This window comes from Mesocricetus auratus, unplaced genomic scaffold, assembly GCF_017639785.1.
Source record: "Mesocricetus auratus isolate SY011 unplaced genomic scaffold, BCM_Maur_2.0 Super-Scaffold_100003, whole genome shotgun sequence".
In the NCBI taxonomy this organism is placed as follows: domain Eukaryota; kingdom Metazoa; phylum Chordata; class Mammalia; order Rodentia; family Cricetidae; genus Mesocricetus; species Mesocricetus auratus.
In genome coordinates, this window is record NW_024429188.1 from 116544805 (window position 1) to 116566172 (window position 21368).

The 21368-nt window shown below is 43.9% G+C and overlaps 1 protein-coding gene across 3 annotated transcripts; it reads right to left on the minus strand.

The window, feature by feature from the left end:
• Nucleotides 1-653: 653 nt before the first annotated feature.
• Gabre (gamma-aminobutyric acid type A receptor subunit epsilon) lies at nucleotides 654-18994 on the minus strand. Of its 3 annotated transcripts, none has more exons than XM_040744729.1 (9): nucleotides 18874-18994; nucleotides 14193-15310; nucleotides 13782-13849; nucleotides 8835-9055; nucleotides 8056-8138; nucleotides 6621-6758; nucleotides 2796-2948; nucleotides 2451-2518; nucleotides 654-2197 (listed from the first exon to the last, which is right to left on the minus strand). In XM_040744729.1, exons 1-9 carry the CDS (start codon nucleotides 18927-18929, stop codon nucleotides 1802-1804), a joined length of 2301 nt encoding a protein of 766 aa, XP_040600663.1. In that variant the 5' UTR covers nucleotides 18930-18994; the 3' UTR covers nucleotides 654-1801. The 3 variants fall into 3 exon arrangements, with proteins under 3 accessions (XP_040600663.1, XP_040600662.1, XP_005086315.2); XM_040744728.1 differs by having other exon boundaries at nucleotides 2451-2572; XM_005086258.4 differs by having other exon boundaries at nucleotides 2451-2650.
• Nucleotides 18995-21368: the final 2374 nt, after the last annotated feature.

Below are 21368 nucleotides of genomic sequence, written 5' to 3' on the forward strand. Positions count from 1 at the left end.
TTGGTGCCTTTGTCACTATTATCATCACGAATGAGAGAAGGGTACTTGGTACATGTATGGTAGGTTGATAGGAAATGGGAACAATGGTTTAGGCAATTGGTGTTAAGATTTAAAACCTGAGAAGGTTGTAAGAGCAAAATGATGGGTCATTTTTGTGAAATGCTGTTTTCTGCCTGTGGCAAGACCTTTGCACTCATGAACTCCCAACAACTGAGGACACATATACTGGACCTGCACAAACCTGGGCCTGTCAACATTCTTCATGAATAAGTGAAGGGCTCCTGGGATCCTGCCCCACCACAGGCAACTATTGGCTGTTGAATGATGATGATAAGGAATCAGAGATTCATGCTTTTCAGCTGTGTAATTACTGGTGCGTCTCCTACTCCAAAAAACATGTTCATGTCAGGCAGCCCTTGCTACTCAAGGGGTCGCAAAACCAAGCAACCAACCAGAAAATACATATGAAAATGGGAGGGAAAAGTGGCCTTGGAAGGAGCAGAAGGGAGATAAGAGAGTGCACAGGGAGTGATGTTGATCATATTGCATTAGATATGTATATGAGATTATCTATTATTTGGTTCTCTAATATTGAACAATAAATTTAATTAAAAATAAGCTTGGATGCAAGGAAAAAACAGCCACATTTCAAATGCTTTGCTGATATTTTTATTCATATATTTCCCCTTTACAGATGATGGTAACTAAAAGCAGATGGATTTCCCAATCCCTCCCATCCCCATAAAGTACAGACAGAGATTCTGTTCAGCATATACAAGCATTGGGGCATGTACAAATTTGTTTTTGTGGGTTACTAGAGACAGGAGTTCAACCTGCAAAGCAGTCTGAGCACCCCAGGCCCTAGATAAAGACAGGTCCATGCTTGGGGAGGGGTTACTACTCTAGGTGCTGCCACTGGGATGCAGAATTAAGTCATGGAGATCAGAGCTGCCTAGCCCTGACATGTGCTTTAGCAGGTGACAAGGAAACTCCAGATTGGCTTCCAGCAAAACCCACAGTCACATAGGAATCTATACCTCAATGTTGCCATCTGCATAATGGAGAACAAACTGTGCCTAAAGATGTCACAGGGCTCCAAATAGAAATTATTTGTCAAACGTGCTTTGCCAAAAGGGAAAATTCTATATAAATTTAAGGGATTTCAATTGAATGTGATTGTGTGAGTGCCCCAGGGATGGCAGTGGACTGGCTTATGGGTCCAGAGGCCAAGAAAGCAGTCAAACATTTCGACTGTGCCTGAGGTGAGCACCAGTCAGTGGCATCTAATGGCCGCTGCAGAACAGGGTGTTCTCAGTTTCTTGGCCCGAGGGAGTCACCAAAGCCTAGCACCTGGATCAGGGCTGGGAAAGTCACTGGGGAAGTTACACAACAAATCACAAGGATCAAGGAGAAGGAAGAAGGAGGCATACAAAGCAGGGGGCATTACAAATATTGCACACAAGAATAGATACCCATTGGATGAAGGGAACTGAACTGGTAGTGCAGATGGAAGCGGGTGGGGAGAAGGAGATGGCACAGCAGCAGAGAGAGGTTACTTTCTAAAATTGACCCACTTGCTGGCTCCTCACCTCCTATAACGATTGTGGTGTGTGGGGGGGGCTAATAGGAAGAAGACCATCAGAGACAAACTCTCCACAGGCTCATACTGGGAACCAGGGACGGATAAACTCTCTCTGGGCACTCCTGCTGCTTTTGCTGTTATATCCCAACTCCCTTAGCAAAGGGGCTTGGCACCTCCTGGGGAACTGAGGAGGCTGCTTCATGAACTACCAGCTGGAGCCTACAGGTTAAGGCAAATGAGCCAATAGAGCACATTGAAGAAGAAGAATGTAATGGGAAAAAGCACCCACGAGTAGTTATCCAGGCGGTAAACATGGATGCAGAGGCGACCCCGCTGCCAGGTGCTGCCCTCACAACCAGGAGCCATGCAGAAATACTTCCTGAGAACCTTGAAGCACACATAGCTTCTGCCACATCGCCTCCGGGGACACTGGAGCCTTCTTGAGCTTGAATACTGCTGGGCTGGGCAATACTGATACTCCTCTTCAGCATTCCCTTCATAGGCAAGGATCTCACACACAAACACTTCCTGCTGCTGGAGGGCACGGGCACGGGCACGAGCACGGGTGCGGGCACGAGCACGAGTACGCGTATTAGCATGGCTAATGATGGGAAGCTGAAATAGAGAATAAAGAAGGAAACACTCAAGGATTATGACTCAAAAGTAAACGCTTTCTACAATTTCCTAAAAACTACACTTGACACACCAGTTCTGCACTTTCTGGGATTTCCACCACCACACCAGGATATTTATTTCCTCCATGACCCCAGTGAACTTCTCAACACTTGGGAAGTAAGCCAACCATGTGTCATAACCCTAGTACCCTCATTCTAAAGCTTTGCCTCCCATACCAACAGCCGGTTCTTACATGGTACAGCTTTGGAGAAGCCTGTCGTTTCGTTTCATTGTAGGTCAGGAAGTTGAGCACAGCAAACTCTAGTAGAGCACAGAAGCACAAGACGAAACAAATGGCAATATAGAAGTCCAAAGCTGTGAGATAGGAGACACGAGGGAATTTCTTACGGGAAAGGGTGCCCAGCGTGGCAATAGTGAGTACAGAACTGACCCCTATACGAGTAACGAGTGAAGGTGGGCTAAGCTCCTGACCCATGCATTACGCTGCTTACAGGATAGCAGCAGAAGGCAAATATTTCCCCTGGTCAAGATAACTACCTGACATATACTCACACTTAAGAACACCATACTTTCTTACCCACAGAGGCCCTGGCTGCAGCAGCCTCTGTCTTGATCCAGAAGGAGACCCAGGAGAGCATTGTGGTCACAGAAGAAGGGACATAGTTTTGAAAGACAAGGAAGCCAAACCGCCTGCTTACGTTGAAAAAGAAGGTCATGACCATGAAGTCACCTGAAAAACATAAAACATACCACTGCATTGCAGTACTGGCTTGATGTCTAACTCCACATGTATATCATGGATTCTACTGCCCAGCTCATGGGACACCCAACCAGATTTCTAGAATAAAGCCACACTATTTCAATGCAGCCCAGTAGAAGGCAAAGACTTAGTCTAAGGCCCCTAGACAGTTGAGAGATAAGCCAGTACAAGAGTATTAACAAATACTCTCTCATTTAATTGATTCAATTGTCCCAAATCTATTTTTCCAGAGTAGTGGCAGTGGGAGAAAAGTTTAAAAAGTAACCTTCTTGAGATCAAGCCCTCACAGCTTATAGTTATCTGAGACCTGCTTGGCCAGAGAAATGTCATGTACAGTTGGTGATATCACAGCATTACATCTATAACACAAGCTCTTACTGAATGCCCTCTTGGGTTAGGTGAATATGACATGTTCTGCTATATATGAGCTACACAATATCATTTACACTCTGTATTCTGATGTTAAGGCCTAACTTGATCTGACTAAAAGAAATGCAGGAATACACACAACATGCACACCTTACCCAAAACTAATTTAAGCTGCTTCCAAGTATACATAGTCTACATATTTATTCTGTAAATAAATCCTGGACTCCCTGTTCTTAATATATTACTGCTAACGTAAATTCAATGTTCTAGAAAAATAGAAGAATTAGTTGAAAATTAAAATGCCAGTCAATCCCTAAATGTTAGGTCTGTAGACTACCCAGGCCCAAGGTAGCTTAGGCTTTCACATTCACTTGAGCACGATGATCTTCTTTTGTTCATTCTCTAGATAGCAATGGATCTTTCAGAAACTGATCTAACCTGTATTTCCAGCTGGCATTCTCTGTTAAACATGCTGTTCCTAACATTCTTCATGGTATTATGACTTCATACTTAGTTTGCCCAAAGCATCATTTTTATTCTCCACGTGATACTGGACATTAAATTGCTTCGACTATGGCTTTTCTGTGAAGCAAAGCCCTGAATTCCCACCTGAATAATGCTGTAGATATCCATGACTTTCAATTAAGTGAACATTCAAGTCCCTTCCAGGAAGGGCTAATGTAAAACCTTCAGCTTAGCCCCTAACCAACCAAGTCTGGAACAACATGGAAGCCAAATATATTCAGTGATGTTTTCTACCCCTGGGACATATCCTTGGAAAGCAGACTCAAATACTAATTGTCTATACTGTAGACTCTACAGGAAACAGACCAGCTGCTTGGCAAATCTGAACAGGACAAAAGAGAGTCTTTTCTCCAGGCATTAAAAGCACTGAACTTGGATGAACAAAGTTTCTTAAATTCTTCAGAGAAAAGGCAAAAAGTGGTCTAGGATCAGTAAGAAACTTGTTTCCTAAATAGTAGTACTTTTAATGCTAGAATTTCTCCATTACTGCACCAGGGACCACCCTATGCTACTAGCAAGGATGATCAAATTATTAGTTTTTCTGCCCTGGAGTCTTGACTGTGACTTAAAACTCCCATAATTGGCTGTATACACATTGTCACAAGATTTATTATGATGTTGGATTTCTCATACTTTAAATTTTATTTATTCTGACTAAAGAAGAAACTTCCTCATTTATTAAAAGCTAGAAATTTGCCAAGAAAGTGATCCTAACATGAGTTTTCTTCTTTCTGATGAGTGAATGAACAATACCAATGGAAGAAAGATGTTTAGGGTTGGAAGCCAAGACAAAACAAAATGTATTAAATATAATTTTTGCTCTTACCTGCTTTGTCCAGATCATGGTTGGTAGTAGCACTGCCAAAAAGACACAATTAAAAGACTGTCTAGAGGACTCATGAAATGAAGACATTGAAGAGAAAGGGAAGAAAGGGAACTTGGGATCATAGTCCCAATAGAATACAAACCAATGCTCTGACAGTAACACTAGGTCTTTAAATTTGACCTCTTGAAAGAATGACTTTAGTTCATGTAAATTGGGTAATTATAGGGGAAAGAACTAGGTTGATGGGTAAATATTCCAGAGACTCTCGCTACAGATGAACAAGAAGAATTTTCTGATGGGAAGAACTGTCTAGAGAAGGAAGAAGTCTCCTTACAAGATGGTGAACTCCTGATCATGGCAAGATTTCCTTGGAGGCACAACAACCATCAGTAAAGGATAGTTAACTTACTACAGGCAGGACTGTACTTTCTGAGAAGCTCCTGAAGCAGAGACTGCTCTAAGGTCCAAGGCCGCCCAAGTTTCAGGGCACTGCTGCATTCTAAACCCTGAAAAACGAGTACATTGTGCTCTAGCTGGAAAGAACTGCCCCGGGGTAGAACTGGGAGAGTTTGGACCTATTTCAAAGATAACTCTGGCAGTGGAGAAACCATGACTTAAGAACAAGTAGTCTCTGGCAGAAGAGAAAAAAGACTTTTTCCTTTCTCCACAGGGAGAGCTGTTGCTTACCTACTGCCATTGCTTCACCGATGATGCCAGCTCTGGGGCTTTGTAGTCACTAGGGCACCATTTTGAAACAATATGCAAATCATCTACTAAACGGAACCACTAGTGACTTGAAAGCCCCTGGGCCTTGTCTCCTCTGCCAATTTTGATGATGGCTCTCCACCTATCTGGAGAAACTGAGGTGCATGAAGCTAAGAGGCAGTTAACTAGTACAAAGGCAAGGATCCCAAAGCCAAAGGAAGCAAGGTGGCTTTCTCAGAGGCCCCCAGGAAAAAAGAAATGCATTTGTAAAGCAGCATCCATCCCCTGTCTACTACTGTGTGAGCAAAGCTTTAGTCAGGTGAGCATAAGCTTCCCTCACCCAGGGGCCAACAGTAGCAAAAGCAGATTTTCTGTCATCACACAGAAGCAAAGCAAATGCTTCCCATGACAAAAGGCTGGCTGGGTAACCTGCTCCATCCACATTCTTGTCAGTACATGTGAAGAGGGTTCAGGGTTGCTCTCAGAGCTACCCTGGGAAGATTTCTTGGCTCCTCGTTCAGATAACCTAGGAATACAAGCAAAGATGCTCACATCTATTTGGGAGCTACAAGTTAAGAGACCCAGAATCTGCCCCTTTCACCTTTTTAGGAATAAGATTAAAAAGTAAAAATATCACCATGCCTATGTTTATTTCACTATGATGCCTTCGATGGCAATCTTGCTTTTCACAGTTGCTTCTTTAAGATAATGTTGCTGCAGCAGCCATTGCAGCTGAGTAACTACCTGCAGACTCCCCCAACCCTCACTAGGCACCATTACTATACTAGATTTCCCTTCCCCCTCCTGCTAGGGTGGATCTTGTTTCCCATTCAACCAGCTTGGATTGGTTCTGGGTGAGGAGAAATCACACAAGTACCTCCTCTCCAATGTTGTCTAAGTGACATAAAAAAGACCTTGAACCCAAATGATCTAAAAAACAAAGGTAGATGAACATTCCAAAAAGTTACAAAAATGTATCTACTTACCTCATCTTTCAAGGGGCTTGGAAAAATCACTTCTTTGCAGATGAGACTGAGACATAATTATAAAGTCTCAGTTTCCTCTGCAAACAGTTGTAAGTGCTTAGCATGTATAAGAGAGAAGCAATGTCCTACACAGTGTTTCCATGTGTTCTTGCAGCATTTGTACAGACACTTCCAGTTACTGGTACTACTCCCCCAGACTCTGCCCAACCCAGTCTCCCACTGCACACATACCAACTAAGGTTGAGATGATTTCAGTTTTGTTGTTCACTCCTGTAAAATCAAACTTGAATAGCTTCCAAGTGTTCTTCTCATTGATTTGTAGCTTGAAATTCTCCCACTTGTAGATCATTTCATGTTCATCATAGGAAACTGGAAATCAACGTGGAAAAGAAGAGTTAATGAGACTGGGAAACCCAGCTGAGTGCCCCACACACATGGTGTTAGCTTGGGCCATGTTTTGGAGTTTTGACTCTGGATTCACCAGTTTGGGGACCTTGCCTCTGTCGTGGTTGTTGAAGTCCATTCAATAAGCACATTTGCCCTGGGATTTGAATGCAAAGATGAGTAAGTCATGAATAACCCTCCAGCATTCACATTTCACTGAGTAAGGCCATAGAGCTGTGATTTTTGGAGTTGCTCTGAAAAATCTCTGCCCATGGAACAATGGTCAAAGTTGGGAAAGATCACTTGGGAACACATTCAGAAAAGACTTCATAGAGTAGGGAGCATTCACTTTAAATTTTGAAAGTAAATGTTCCCATATAAATTAAACTAAAGAATGTGAAAGGGAAGCACAGAAAGGTGAACATGGAAACAGCAAAAACTTAGGGTGACTACTTCATAGATGGGTTGCGCAGCAGGAAGCAGCAGGGGTCAGGTCATGAAGGGCTCTAAGGTTCATTTTAAGGAATTTAGAATTATCCATGACAGCTAAGAAAAGATTTTAAATGAGGAAGTGACCTGGTTTACATGGTGCTTGAGCTAGGCCACTCTGGTTCTAAGGAAAGTGTAGCCTATTGGCAATGTGCCACTTATGGGATGCCAGTGCAGTAGTCTAAACACAGTAAAATGAATGAAGGCAGGAATGAAAGTTCAGAATGTAGAAAAATAGGTAGGATCCATACAGATTTGGAGGTAGCACCAACGGCATGTGTGGACTGAATAGATGTAGGAGGCTATTGAGAGGGAAATGTCAGAGTTCTTGGCTTGGACAACTGGGTGTGTGATGGCACCTTTCAATGAGGCCAATGGCAACACAGAAGCAACACATTCTCTTTGGAGGCAGAAGTTGTGAAGAGACAATGAATTTAGCTTAGAACACATTCTGTTTCAAAGTGAAGATGTTGCAGAAGTTCAAGCAGAAGATGATAAAGCCCTGCATCAAAGCAGAGATGGAGAGGAGCAGACATGCTTTAGGTGTACTTCAGAAGCAGGTGACTAGCTTAAGGTAGAGCAAGTGTGAAGGAAGACTCCAACATAAAGCCAAGGTAATGCAAACACAGCATTGTTGGCAGCAAAGGAGGTGAGGATGGAAAATGGAGGCTTGTAGCAACTTTGACACAATTACAGTGGAAAAAAAGCAGAAGCAGAAAATGTAAAAGGTAAAGATGAGGAAAAGAGGGCCCAGCATATCTCTGGATCCCCAGAAACCTAAGAAGGTACTCACAGCTAGAGAAAGACAGGGGACAAGAGTGAGAATCCATTGGAAATTTGAGCATGTAGAGTGAACATCTCGCATCAATGGTCATCCTGGAAGGGAGAAAGGAGCCTCATTAGGCTGACTCTGAGGACTTAGGTATTCACTCAATATAGGCCAGGGGATTATCTCCAATGAATGGCATCAGTAGAACTTAAGACAAAAAGCTCAAAGAAGTGATACAAGGAGAGGAAGAAGAGCTTCTGATATCTGGGTACTGAGCTCCATCATCAGAGAAGTACATGGAACCACCTAGATTGATTTTTCTTTCTTACTCAACTCAGGCCTGCACTATTCTACTCTTCACCATCTTCATGCCCCACACTTCTGACACAAGAATCTCCTTACAGGCATTCAACATATGTAGCCTAGTCTTGTATACCTTTCCAACTGATGTATTTCTACTCTGCCTGGACAATTTCACTGCCGTGGACGTGTCTTTATATACAGTGCCCACATGGGATGGAATTGTCCAGGCAATGCAGTTACGCCAGTACCTTGTAGACTGTAGGGCAAATAACAGCTCCCAAATTTGCCACAAACTTGGAATGTGTCTTTAAATAGTATCTTTTAGTTTAAGGTCTCAGTATCTATATCTGCTTAGGAAGAGGTTGAATAACCAGTCTAGAAAAGCTGCACAGATTTTAGAAATAGTATTCAGGATGATATATCTACATAGGTGTCATTAGCTAAAATTTTCTTTAAGAGTGAAAAGTCCTAGGAGATGAAACACTAAATGCTTGACATACCTAACTGAGTACAACACCTTTCCATCCTTGTGGATGATAGCCATCTGGTTGGGTATGGTGATATCATATTCATGAGTCCTCTTAGAATTCCTAAAAAAGGTATCCGGGATCCACAACTGGCTCACCATGTTGCCATGTAGAACAAGGGTCTCAAAGGTGTCATTGTAACGAAGACGCTCATCATACCAGGTCTGGTAGAAGATGATGTCAATGGAATATTCCTGGTGGGAAGGGACAGAAAACCATATACTTGGGACTAAGTAGACAAGGGATAGTCGCACGCAAATGTGGTATCTGTCACTACTTAACATGGAACCCTGAAGACAGCATAGTAGAATACATGAAACACTGGCCCAAGAAGTTGAAGAGGAATGGAGTTCCTTTTGTTTTTACCCAGTTCTTTCAGTGTTAAGATTGAAAGGGACTCAGACATTAACACGGGCAAAAAGTCAGTCACATACTGCTCAATTGCCACAACTAAGAGAGCTAATTCCCCCTCTGTGTAGTGATTAATACCATTCTTCCACAGCTCAGAACCACAAATGAGTTCTCTACTTTCTACATTCTCATACAAAACTCCTTTGTGCCTTGTAGATGAATACAAAACAAGTCTAAATCCTTTTCTGGAGAATTAAGCTCCAGAAGTGATGTTTTATCATTTGGGTTTTGTTGTTTGATATGGGATCTTATTACAAAGCCTGGGATAATCTCAAATTTGTAAGTATTCTGCTTCATCTTTGTGGGAAGTTCCCTCAAACAGTTCATCTTCCTTTTTTTTCAAGACAGGGTTTCTCTGTATTGTTTTGGAGGTTGTCCTGGAACTCGCTCTGTAGACCAGGCTGGCCTCAAACTCATAGAGATCTGCCTGCCTCTGCCTCCTGAGTGCTGAGATTAAAGGCATGTGCCACAAACGCCCGGCTCAGCTTCCTTTTGTAGTCAACATTATCACCTTTCCTCTTTGCCAGTAGGGAAAGACCTCATGCCATTCACAGACCCTTAGGTTTGCATCCACCCAGGACTACAAAGAATAAAGCAACATATGCTCGGGTGCAGGAATTTTCCATTGTTACATGTGCTGAAAAGAGAGTAATATTCTCAAATAGATAGCACATTTCATTCATTAATAAATCCCTGGGCTATGATGGATCATTATACAGCTGAAATCAGTACATCATTGCAGTTATACAAGACTGCAGATGCACAAATTAAGATACACGGGACTTGTGTGGCTGGGTGGATCCCTCACTACACAGGACCGTAGTGCTAGTCTTACTATGACAACACTTGTTCAGCTCAAAATGTATAATCACACACAACACAAAACTTATTGTATACAGGAAAGGTTCCCTTTCAGCTTTTATTCATGGCACACAGCTATTAATCAAACCCAACCATTCTTTCCCCAGAATTATATTTTCAAATAAAATGATTTGATTCACAAGAAAAAACTGTCTATCTATTGTATTTTTAACAAGGAGAATTATGTTTGTGCTTTGTTTTATTTTCCCTTTCAAATAAGTGCCCATATAATCTCTGAAGAGTATGTGCACATGAACAGATAGTTCCATGATTATGTGGTCTCTAGATATTATGGATCCCATAAACTGTCTGTTAAACACCAAGGAATACGTTTAATAAGAAGCACAGGAATCAGGAAGTTCACATGGCTGAGGCTTAAAGGGCAATGTCAGATGGCAATGCAATTGCAATCAGTTTGAAGCAAACACCAGAGCTCTGTCACAGCACAATTAAAGGATTCTTGCCTAATTTATTTTAGATGTAGGTAAACTGAGACTCAGAGAGATAATATGTCCAAAGTCACATAGCAAGTGATGGCACACTAGCTCTGTCACTCAGAGCATCATTACCATAACTTTACCCTGTCATTGCCTTCACTTGCACCAAAAAAATTCCCTTCGGGTATCAAGGTCCAAATTCCCTAGGCCTGAATAATCCTGCACCAAAGAACAAGGATCAGATGGGCACGATGGCACAGGTCTCTAATGTTAGATACTTGGGAGGCTGAGGCAGGAGGATGCAAAGTTCAAGTCATGTCTGGGCTAGACTGAATCAAGGCCAGTCTGGGCAAATGATTAAGACCCTGCCTCAAAAGTGAAAAAAAATTTACAAAAAGAGGTCAATGATATACCTCAGTGGTAGAGTATTTGTCTATCACCAGTGAGACACTGTGACCAAGAAGTTAAAGGGTATCAGCACCCTCAGAGAAGAGGGAACAAAATCCCTGCTGGTCTTTACTGCACTGGGACAGTAAGTGTTGGAAACAGCTGCCAGACTGCTGGTAACCAGAAAAGTAAGTGCGTGGTAAAGTGTTTACCACAATAAACCAGAAAGTTAGGCAGATAATGGCAGAACTCCTGATCCTGTCCAGCCCTGTACTGTCATGTCCTGTCCTGTCCTACTCCATCTACCCTCACAAAGAGCCTTCAAAGAATTTGCACCTTCCAATTAGCTGGCAAAGTCTCATCTGCATTCTAGCATATGAACTGTATAGTGGTCGGTGGGAAACCTTCATCTCCTTCAACCGTACTGAAGGTCTACTATAAAATATTAAAAAGAGGCATTTCAGTCACTGCCTTTTAAGAAGATACCGATTATAAATTCTTCATACATCAACATATAACTAATGGTTTGCAATTAAATTTTCTCCCAGTTTGATAGGGAGCTAGAGATTGATCTCTTTTAGTTTAGATGAAATAGAAATGCTGTGTTTCAGAACTGCCTTAGTTAGAATCACCTGCAATAATTACCATAGTAAGAGCCAGCATTAGCAACTGGGGATGCTGTGACCAGGCAGTTTTCCCCAGAATAGTCACTGTTTTTAAGGTCAGACTGGATGTTTTCAGAGTTAAGCAAGGAGGAGAGTAGAAATATTTTATTACAATGTTTTAAGTTTCTCTCTACTATTCTACCTGCCCAAGTGACTAGTGTCAAATATACACTTAACCAACTCCACTGACTTGGTTGCTACTCCTTTGATCAACAAACCTTGTTGAGACAATCAATGTTTCAATGTTGAATCAATGCTTCGAATGTTGAGGTCTGAAAAGAATACTCTGCTGTCACAAAGAACAACAGAGATAATCCATGCTGGAGCATTGGCATGATCTGTGGCTATGTTCTCCTCAGCAAATGAATTAGAGGAAAGCAGGTTGAACAAGAACAGGGACCCCCTTTATTTTATTGAATTACATGTAACTATGCAGAAGCTGAAACTTCAGGGGAGATTATGTATCATATAATGCTTTGGAAGGTTAAAAAATTATCAGTTAAATAAACCAGACTGTTGGTCTCATGCAGAAGAAGCTCTGTGTATGATATCAAGTTGAGTGACTTCTAGGTGACTAGATTGCATACATAGATGCTCAGGTGAGACTAGTACTAGAGGGGTTGATAGATGAGGAACGAGAGATGGTGCATAAGTGGGGCAGAGGATAGAAACCAGTTCCCCCAAATTATAACCTACACAACTGATAAGTTTTCCACTGATTTTTGACTTTATAGGGCACTCATTCTAAATATAGAACTGAGCAACTTAGGATCATTTTCTGTGTTTATCAATGTGTGTGGTCTCTCCTACACATTAGCCTATGAAATTTAGCCAACACTAACTAGGTGAAGGTGGGAAGCTTACTAGTGAAGAAATATGCCAGCTTGCTAGAATTTAGAATGGCATAATAAAGAGGAAGAAACCATTCTGATCCACTTTTTCACTTACTATATGTAAACAGCTTGATTTCCATTAATGTTACTTACCTCTGAGTCTATCAGGCACTCCCATCTCAACATCAAGCCTCTGAACACTGAACACCCAGATTATACAGTGTAAGTATGTTAAAAACTGATTGTGGGGGGGGTGTGAGAGGAGGGGAGGGAGAGGGAACTGGGATTGACATGTAAAACAAGCTATTTAAAATTAAAATAATAAAAAAACAAAAAAACTGATTAGGTGTAAGTATGTTAAAACTGGCTCTACATTTGGACAAAACAAATCAATGGCTAATATGGAGCTGGCTACCATAACCTTTCTTTATCAGATATTTCACATCTGAATTTTGCAAAGCATCTTTTGTAATCCATTTGCCAGCTACCATATACTATGTTCTTAGCATCAAGTATTTCATAACAGAGATAGCAAGACCAACATAAAACAATTTATCTTGAAATAAGTTAAGGAAGATAGCTACTTGTAAGCCAGAAAAATGTGAATACCCAGACAGGGGTATGGTGTATAAAGGGATCAGTTAATTGCTATGTGAGTAAGAGAAGTTGTCATGAGCAAGATCTGAGCTAAAACCCAAATGAGTGAACTTGAACAAAGGCCCACCTCTGAGGTACAAGATACAAGGAATTTGCATATTATAGTTTGGTCATATTTTTCAGACTTTAATGGGGTTAAAAAACCCAAAGTCGTAGGAGAGGGCATGCTTGCTAGATTGTGAGGTTCAACTATAAGTTTAAGAGTTACTTCACTGAGGAAGCTTTTTCAGTAGGGCTGGACAAGGAAACATTTGCATAATTCAGGTAGAAGATGACGAAGGTAAACTGAGGATCATATTAATAACAGTGGAAAGGAAAGGAGACAAAAGAATTAAGACAAAATTTCAGGGACAGGTGTACAGCAAGAAATGGTAACTGTAAATTTTAGTTCATATAAATAATCAGACAAAATGCTACAGTTGTTTTATTGTTTTATTTTAAAGGAAAAAAGATTAGCGTCACAATTCCAAAGGTCCACTTCAAGCAGCAAAGTACTTACCTTTTCCATCATGTTTTTAGCTTAATTATGATTAAGAGTCCCCACCTGAGGTCCCAAATAACAAAAACCCACCTCTTGTAGTAATAACACAAAGAGCAGAAAGCAGGACTAAATGCCAGGCCCCTTAGTGCCCAATCGAGGAAAAACTGTCATCAAAGCTCAGTACTTACCATGTCCAGGGTGGAAATAGGCCCGAGGCTCTTGACAAAGACTTCAACAGTGACCACAGTGGGCTTCTCTGTAAGGCAAGAAGTAGTACAGGGTGAATGTCACATAGAGGCATGGCACCAAGGAGGGAGTCATCAAAAAGGAGGGAAGAGGGTCTATCCCATTTCCTTTGTTCTTCTAGGGAAAGCCCCAGCTCATGGACTGTAAGGGTTTGGCATACACCTTCAGATCATTCATCTTATTCTGGAATTGTTGACCTAGAGGAGCCATTGCTTCTTAAACTGGTGGATCAGCTTCAGTTGTTCCTGTCTATGTGTGGCACCTTCATTTGTAACCCCTGTTCACTGCCCACAACTACATATGAGACATGTTTTTCCTTCAAGAAAGGGAAGAGATTTCTTCTGTTAACTCACCTCCAATGCCAGGGCGCAGTTTATGGTCATAATTACTCAGGATGTTGCTAAGGATTTGAGAAGCTCTTGTCAGGTTCTCTCCTGAGAGTTCAGTCATGCAATCAACAGTGAGTTCTGTTTGTTTTGCTGAAATCTTCTTTCCACTAGACTGAGCCTCCTGCTCGGGCTCCGGCTCTGGCTCCGGCGCTGGCTCCGGCTCTGGCTCCGGCGCTGGCTCCGGCTCTGGCTCCGGCGCTGGCTCCGGCTCTGGCTCCGGCGCTGGCTCCGGCTCTGGCTCCGGCGCTGGCTCCGGCTCTGGCTCCGGCGCTGGCTCCGGCAGGGGTTCTGGCTCGGGCTGCGGCTCAGGCTCAGGCTGGGGCTCCGGCTGGGGCTCCGGCTGGGGCTCCGGCTGGGGCTCCGGTTCTGGCTGGGGCTGAGGCTCTGGATGAGGTTCTGGCTGGGGCTGGGGCTGGGGCTCAGGCTGGGGCCTGGGCCGTGGTTGACGTCCATCCTGGATCTGGACTGGGGTCTGGGGCTCAGTTTGAGGCTGAGATTCAGGGTGAGGCTGGGGCTCCGGCTCAGGCTCTGGCTGGGGCTCTGGCTGGGGCTCCGGCTCCGGCTCCGGCTCTGGCTCCGGCTCAGGCTCTGGCTGGGGATCTGGCAGGGGCTGAGGCCAAGGCAGAGGATAGGGCAGAGGCTGGCGCCCAGCCAGGGGTTGCGGCTGAGGTTCTGGATGAGGCTGAGGCTGGGGATGAGGCTGGGGCTCAGGCTGGGGCTCAGGCTGAGGCTCCGGTGCAGGCTGGGGAGGAGGCAGGGGCCAAGGCAGGGGACCAGGCAGGGGCTGGAGCAGAGGCTGGCACCCAGCCAGAGGCTGTGGCTGTGGCTGATGCTGGGGCTCAGGCTGGGGCTCAGGCAGAGGTTGTGGCTGAGGCGGAGGCTGGGGCTGGGAGCTTAAGACTACATCATCATCACGGCCAGGGGATTTGAGCTGAGGCTGTGGCTGAGGGCTGAAGACTGCATCATCATCCGCAGAAGACTCAGGCTGAAGGAGAGGTTGAGGCACAGGCCTACGCTGAGGACCGAAGACTACATTATCTTGGGCAGCGGGTTTATTCTCCAGTTTAATGTGAAGGCCAACCCTAAAATATACAATCAAAAAATTAAATTCTGCCCTCTAAAATCAGGCTGATGCCTTTTGGGACACAAGGAAAGCAAAATATTTACAACAGAGAGCTTAATTAGTGAGTAGTGATAGTAACTGAGGAGGCACTAACAAATTAAACTTGATAATTCCTTTTAAATTGTATTGCTCTTTGGAGACTGTGTATTGCAATCCTTCTTTCATAGGTTTTTACTTTAAACTAGTCATCAACAAATATTAGACTACATTTTCAAAGACCATTTCATGTGAAATCAAGTACGTGGGCATCATTTCCGTAACTCTGGTCAATCAGCTGCTGTGCTGCTGTTACTAACATTGGCCTCATATCTGCCTGAGCCTCAGCAAATAAGAGGATAGGGCAGGCCAAAGGCTAGGGCTGCTGAGGAATGCTTGCAAGGAAATAGGACTAAAAATTTCTGGGATGGTTTCTTAATTCTCATATTGGGATTCTGAGGTGGAAGAAGGCAGGCTATAGAGAAGCGATTTGTGGATATCTTTTATACTGTGTCCTGCACCCAAGAAATGGATAACCAATAGGAGACCATCTTGGATACCAGTGGCAATTATGGCAATAGAAATAATAATGATAATAATGACAACACTTTAGAAATCCAGCTAATGTGTGGAAATCCCCCACAGTGTCAGAGGACAAAATGAGAGGCAGTGATGAAAGGGCCCCACTGTAGTCATTTTGTGATACCTCATCAGTTGGATGCTTATTATTTAAACAACTTTCTGTATATGAGTTCTAATACAGTAAAAAGGCATTTCAACAATATAAAGTCCTACCCTGTCTCAAAAATAACCCCACTGGCTAATATATAGAACACATTTGAGTTCTGATTTTTAAAACCAAAACTGCAAAAAAACATATAGTAGAAATTTAACACTAACTGAATAACCAAGGCATGAATAAATCATTATTAAATATTTGGTGTAATAATGATATTTTTAGTGGTGAAGCCCTTAATGACAACAATATTAACATACAAATGGTATGATGTCTGAGATCTATTCTTAAAAAAAAACCTAAGTTAAAATGGGTGGTAGGTTGGGGACAGAGAAAATAAGTGCCCATTAATTTTTTCATTAATGTTAAGGCTTACGGTGGGTATATGGAAATTCTGTTTACCATATATCCTTGAGAAATGCAATTAAAATCATTTGAAAAAGATATCAGCACTAATTAACACTTGATGTTGAAAGGCAAGAGAGAAGTTTCCTTTAGGAAGATTGTACATTTGGTGAGACTTACGGGGGGGAGGGCAATTGTTTCCTTATCATCTAGGTTTTGGTTACTTGATCATGCTTACTTTATGTAAATTCACTGAGTTGTTATTCATTTATGATTGCTGTGTTTTCATATTTGTCTATTAAACTTGTAAAATGGTATTATAAAGCCACCAGGCAAACTTCACCCCTAAAATGAGAATTAGAGCCTAGGGTGAGCAGGTACCTGAACTCAGACCAGGAGACTGGCAATTGGAAATCAAAGTGCATTTTTTCCTGCAGTGTTCAGAGATTTTAGAATAGTTTAATTGGCATACAGATGTGCTAAGCTGGTGCCATTTCTCATTTCTGAAATGGCTAATTCTCATAGTGGGGTAAGAAAAGACTGGGTCTGGGAAAAGCATTTCCATTTTCAAATGCCATATCTAGATGATATCTTCTCTCCTAAGGCTTTTCAAGTCTCCTAGGCATCTGGAGGCTAATCCCCAAGGTCTCTGAAGAGATAAGGGTCAACATTGGCCTGCAAGAAAAATGATGTGTGAGGGGTGGAGGTTGCTTTGATCCTTCAATTTGATTTTGCCAGTGTAAACAAACAGCCACACCTTGAGATCTTTTGGGTTAAGAATCTCCTGTGTACACATACCCATTTCCAAAAAGCCACCAAACTCTTTTTCAAGGCTAGAAAGAATAAAGCCTAGAAAACCACATTGGCCTAATAGGATTTTCCAAGGAAGCTTTTCAGACATCCACAACCCTCTAGATGTGGTAATACTGGATGAGACTGAAGCTCTGCACCTTACAAATCTAGCTGAAGAGGGGAGCAAAGAAGCATGAGGAAGGCCCTGGATTTTTTTCTCAAATACGCTGGCCTTTTCAATTGATTGATGAATAAACCGTATGGAGAGAGGGCTATGCTCAAAAATCACACATCTGACCAAATCGAAGTTTGACCAACACACCCCACTGCTACCTCCCCTTTCTTGACATCACAGGTTGCCATGCTGACAGTGTGTGCACGTCAGTGTCTGTTTCCCCCACCCCCACTGGATGGGCTGTTTTTCCTTTCATCTCCCTCCCTTCTTCTGCACGCCCCCTCCCTCATCCTCAGCCATCTTTTGTTCCAGAAAAATCCCATCTAAAGGGATATGGATAACAAGAAATTGCTAGTATGCATTTAGAAACATTTACCAAGCCCCTGCTGAGGCCGGCTTCACCTTAGGGCACCAGGGAGCCAACAAAGAACCACATATGCCTCCCTGAGGAGCTATAACCTGGGTGGGGAGAGAAGACACATTGCCCATTCTCATAACAAACAAATGAAAAGACACAAGCTCAGTGCCATGGAGACTTCTAGAAACCTCGACAAATCAGGACACTTAAGAACTTCTGACAGTTTACAACCCATCCAAAACAGTCTCCGAAAGAAGGGAAGAACGAAAGAGTTAAAAAAAAAACACGAAGCAGTTATGTTCCATCATAAAAGGCCAGATATCCCAGGAACACCCTTCTTACCAATACCCAGGGTCAGAGGATTATGGAAGGGAGCCTGGCTGCTCAAGGGAAACAGAAAAAGAGAGAGGGCTAGAAATCCAGGCCACAAACCACAGACCTCGGGAAAGAAAAGCATTCTGATCTCTGACTCAGGTCTGCCCCTAAGATCAAGCAGGGTGACTTGGGGAGAGAAGGTAAAAAGAAGGCAGATGGGGTGGGAACCCTAAGACAACCAAGGTTCAGGCTCCTGCCTGGGACTGGAAGGAAAACGCGACGGGATGAGGAAACAAGTAAAGTCAGAGTTGCCTGGCATCATGCCTGGTGCTCAGCAGGCGCTCTGGGGGAAAAATGTGAGCAAGAGTGAACAGACTAGGAAACAGTCAAACATTTCGAGGCACTTCAGGTCCCCCAGCCGAAGAGCCACCTTCCCAAAGTCCTCAGAACAACCGTGAGTTGTATGCCCTAGCTCTAGTGGTTTCTGCCAGCCCTTTCCCCTGGTCCTACGTCAGACTCCGAAAGGGAACCAGGTGTTCTTGACTGCCTGGCAGCCTGTTCCAGGGCTTTGAGGGCCAACGGGAGTCCACGACGCCAACAGAAGATGGTCCCAGCTGCCTTCCCCGTGCTCCCCGTCGTCAGCCCGGGACACCCTCCTACGAGGGGGCACACAGGAGGATGGCGCGCGTCGAGGGAACAAGGGTCCAAGCTGGCCTGGCCATCAGGACACCCCTTGGCAAAGCGGTAGCTGGGATCAAGGAACCCCGGGGGTCCCGGAAGCCTACTGGGCACAGAGGGCTCTTGGGTGCTGGGATGGAGACTCACCTCCACTGGAGGGCCAGGAATATGTTGAGGAGCATCAGCAGAACTTTGGGCAACATCTCAGCGGTGCCTGGCGCGACCACCTGTATTGAGGTCGCAGCGCAGTTCTGGCCGCTCAGAGAGAGGTGGAGGATTTTGTTGGGCTCCAACTTTCACTCCTCCCACTCGCCCCGCCCCAGCCCGCGCTCCGCACTGTGGGCCCGCCCCCTGAGCCCCGATGGAAATCTCCGACGACGTGATCACTGCGGCAGCGGGGAGCGAGGCTGGGGCGGGCAGGCAGGGGGTGGAGAGGAGGGAGCCTTGTCGCCAAGGCCCCCAGCCACCAGCATTGCGGCGCTGCCAGACAGCCAGGGCGGGGGGCGGGAGGAGTGAGGAGGCGGCGAGTCTGCAGCGTGAGGCCCTGGGCTTGGGGAAAATGCACTAGCGGCTGTGGCTTGGGAAGCCTCCGCTGGCTGGGCAAGAGTAGGCGCCTGTGGGTCAGCAGACGGATAAGGGACACTTTGCTGAGACCCTTTCCAGAACCATGACAAGCTCTGAGGTCCTTGTGCTTTGCATTAATACCTGTTGAGCCCCATTGCTCTTTCACATCTCCCCCTAGCCTCGTTAATTTTTCCTGGTCTCACTCCACACCCTCCAGCCCTTCGGTGCACATCTGCTGGCATCAGAAAGAAGCTGGACAATTCAGTACCACCCTTGGTGCAGAGAAGAAGAGATGCTTAGTGGTTCTCATAGTAACCTTAGTAACCTCTGAATCACTCTATAGGTCAATTCCATCGGTATGCAGGAGGCAACGGAACAGCCACTAGCAGACTGAATCCCACAGGGGTACCAACTCAACGTTGCTTCCGGTTCAACCTTGGGGCCTGGGTATCAGAGGAGGCTTTGGAAACTGCCTCTCTGCAATAGGGCTGGCAATTTTTTCTTAGGTCTTTGCTCCATAGAATACCAAAAGAAGAAATGAGAAGGCATAGAAGTGGGTTGACACAGCAAAAAACTCCAGCATCCTTGGAGTACTTCTTTTGCAAAGGCCCCCTGAATTGATTTCTGAGATTTTCGTGACAATGACAAGCTCTTGTTGGACACTAGCAGCATCACCCTTCACCTGTAGCTATAGAAAACACTGTGAGCCTGAAGGCTCTGTGGAGAGGTTTGGCTATAGCACACTAATTTAATAAACTCTCTGCACCATCCCTATTACATTACACTGCTTTGTCATGTTCTGAGCACTGCTCTCTACCTGCTTATTTTCATGGGCATTTCTTTCTGAATTTGTTTATAGTGGGCTGTCATCACTGAAGTACACATTCTCTCTCTCTCTCTCTCTCTCTCTCTCTCTCTCACACACACACACACACACATACACACACACACACACACACACAAACACACACACACACACCATATAGCTATCAGTTTCTCAACTGCATCCCTCAATGTTAGAAGACATGGAGTACACAGAAGTCATTCAACAAACATTTCTTACTGACCTTCATAAATCTTTGTGTGGCCACTGAGCCCAGCATGTAGGAGCCTCCCTTTAGACAAATGGTTCTCAACCTGTGGGTCATGACCCATCTGGGGCTGGATGCCCTTTCCACAGGGGTTGTCTAAGAAAACACAGATATTTACATTATGATTCATAACAGTAGCAAAATTATAGTTATCAAGTAGCAAGGAAAATAATTTTATGGTTGGGGGTCACTACGACATGGGGAACTGTATTAAAGCATTAGAAGGGTTGAAAACCACTGCTTCAGACTCTGATGCAGCAGAGGAGAAATGACTACAGACCATGTTTAGGCCCCTCCTGCTTCATAGCTCCTTGGAAGAACCACCTTTGTCAGGATGTGGCCTATGTAATTTCAGAGGACTTCTCGCTAATCCAAACACTGTTGTCACCCTCTTAAATTTTTCAAGACTGTTGAAACAAGTGGCCCTGTGTGTTTCATTTTCCTTGGCTCTTTCAAATGATGTATCTGGCATTATGTCCTAAGGAGATTTTGTCTGTGTTCTCCTGGGTCTAGAATACTCCCCAATGACCATTAGGCATTATTAAAAGAGTGACAGAATCCTGGGTAGCCAAAATAGAAAGGTGCTAGCTTTCTCATAAGTACATCTGTTGCAAACCTACAAGGAATTTTGCAGATTACTCAGTGTTATTATTTTTTCCTTGTCTTCTGAATGTTTGCTATGCATGTAGCCATCTTTACCAGGTCCTAGCCTGGGTGATAAGGGAATACACAAAAAGAACTCATTTACCACATTTGAACTTATATATAAAGCATAGGCTAGGAGAAGGATATATAAATAAGATCAAGTTTCAGGAGAACCCCAAGGAAGACTCTTTCATAGGCTTGTGTCTATCACAACAAATAGGGGAGCTTCCAAGCTGCCAAGGTGCAGAGGTGTGCAACCCCAGGGAATTCGAAACAGAAATGTGTGATGATTGACACAGAAACAGGAGTTTGCCAGAAGAGTTTGAGTGAATCGTAACTGTG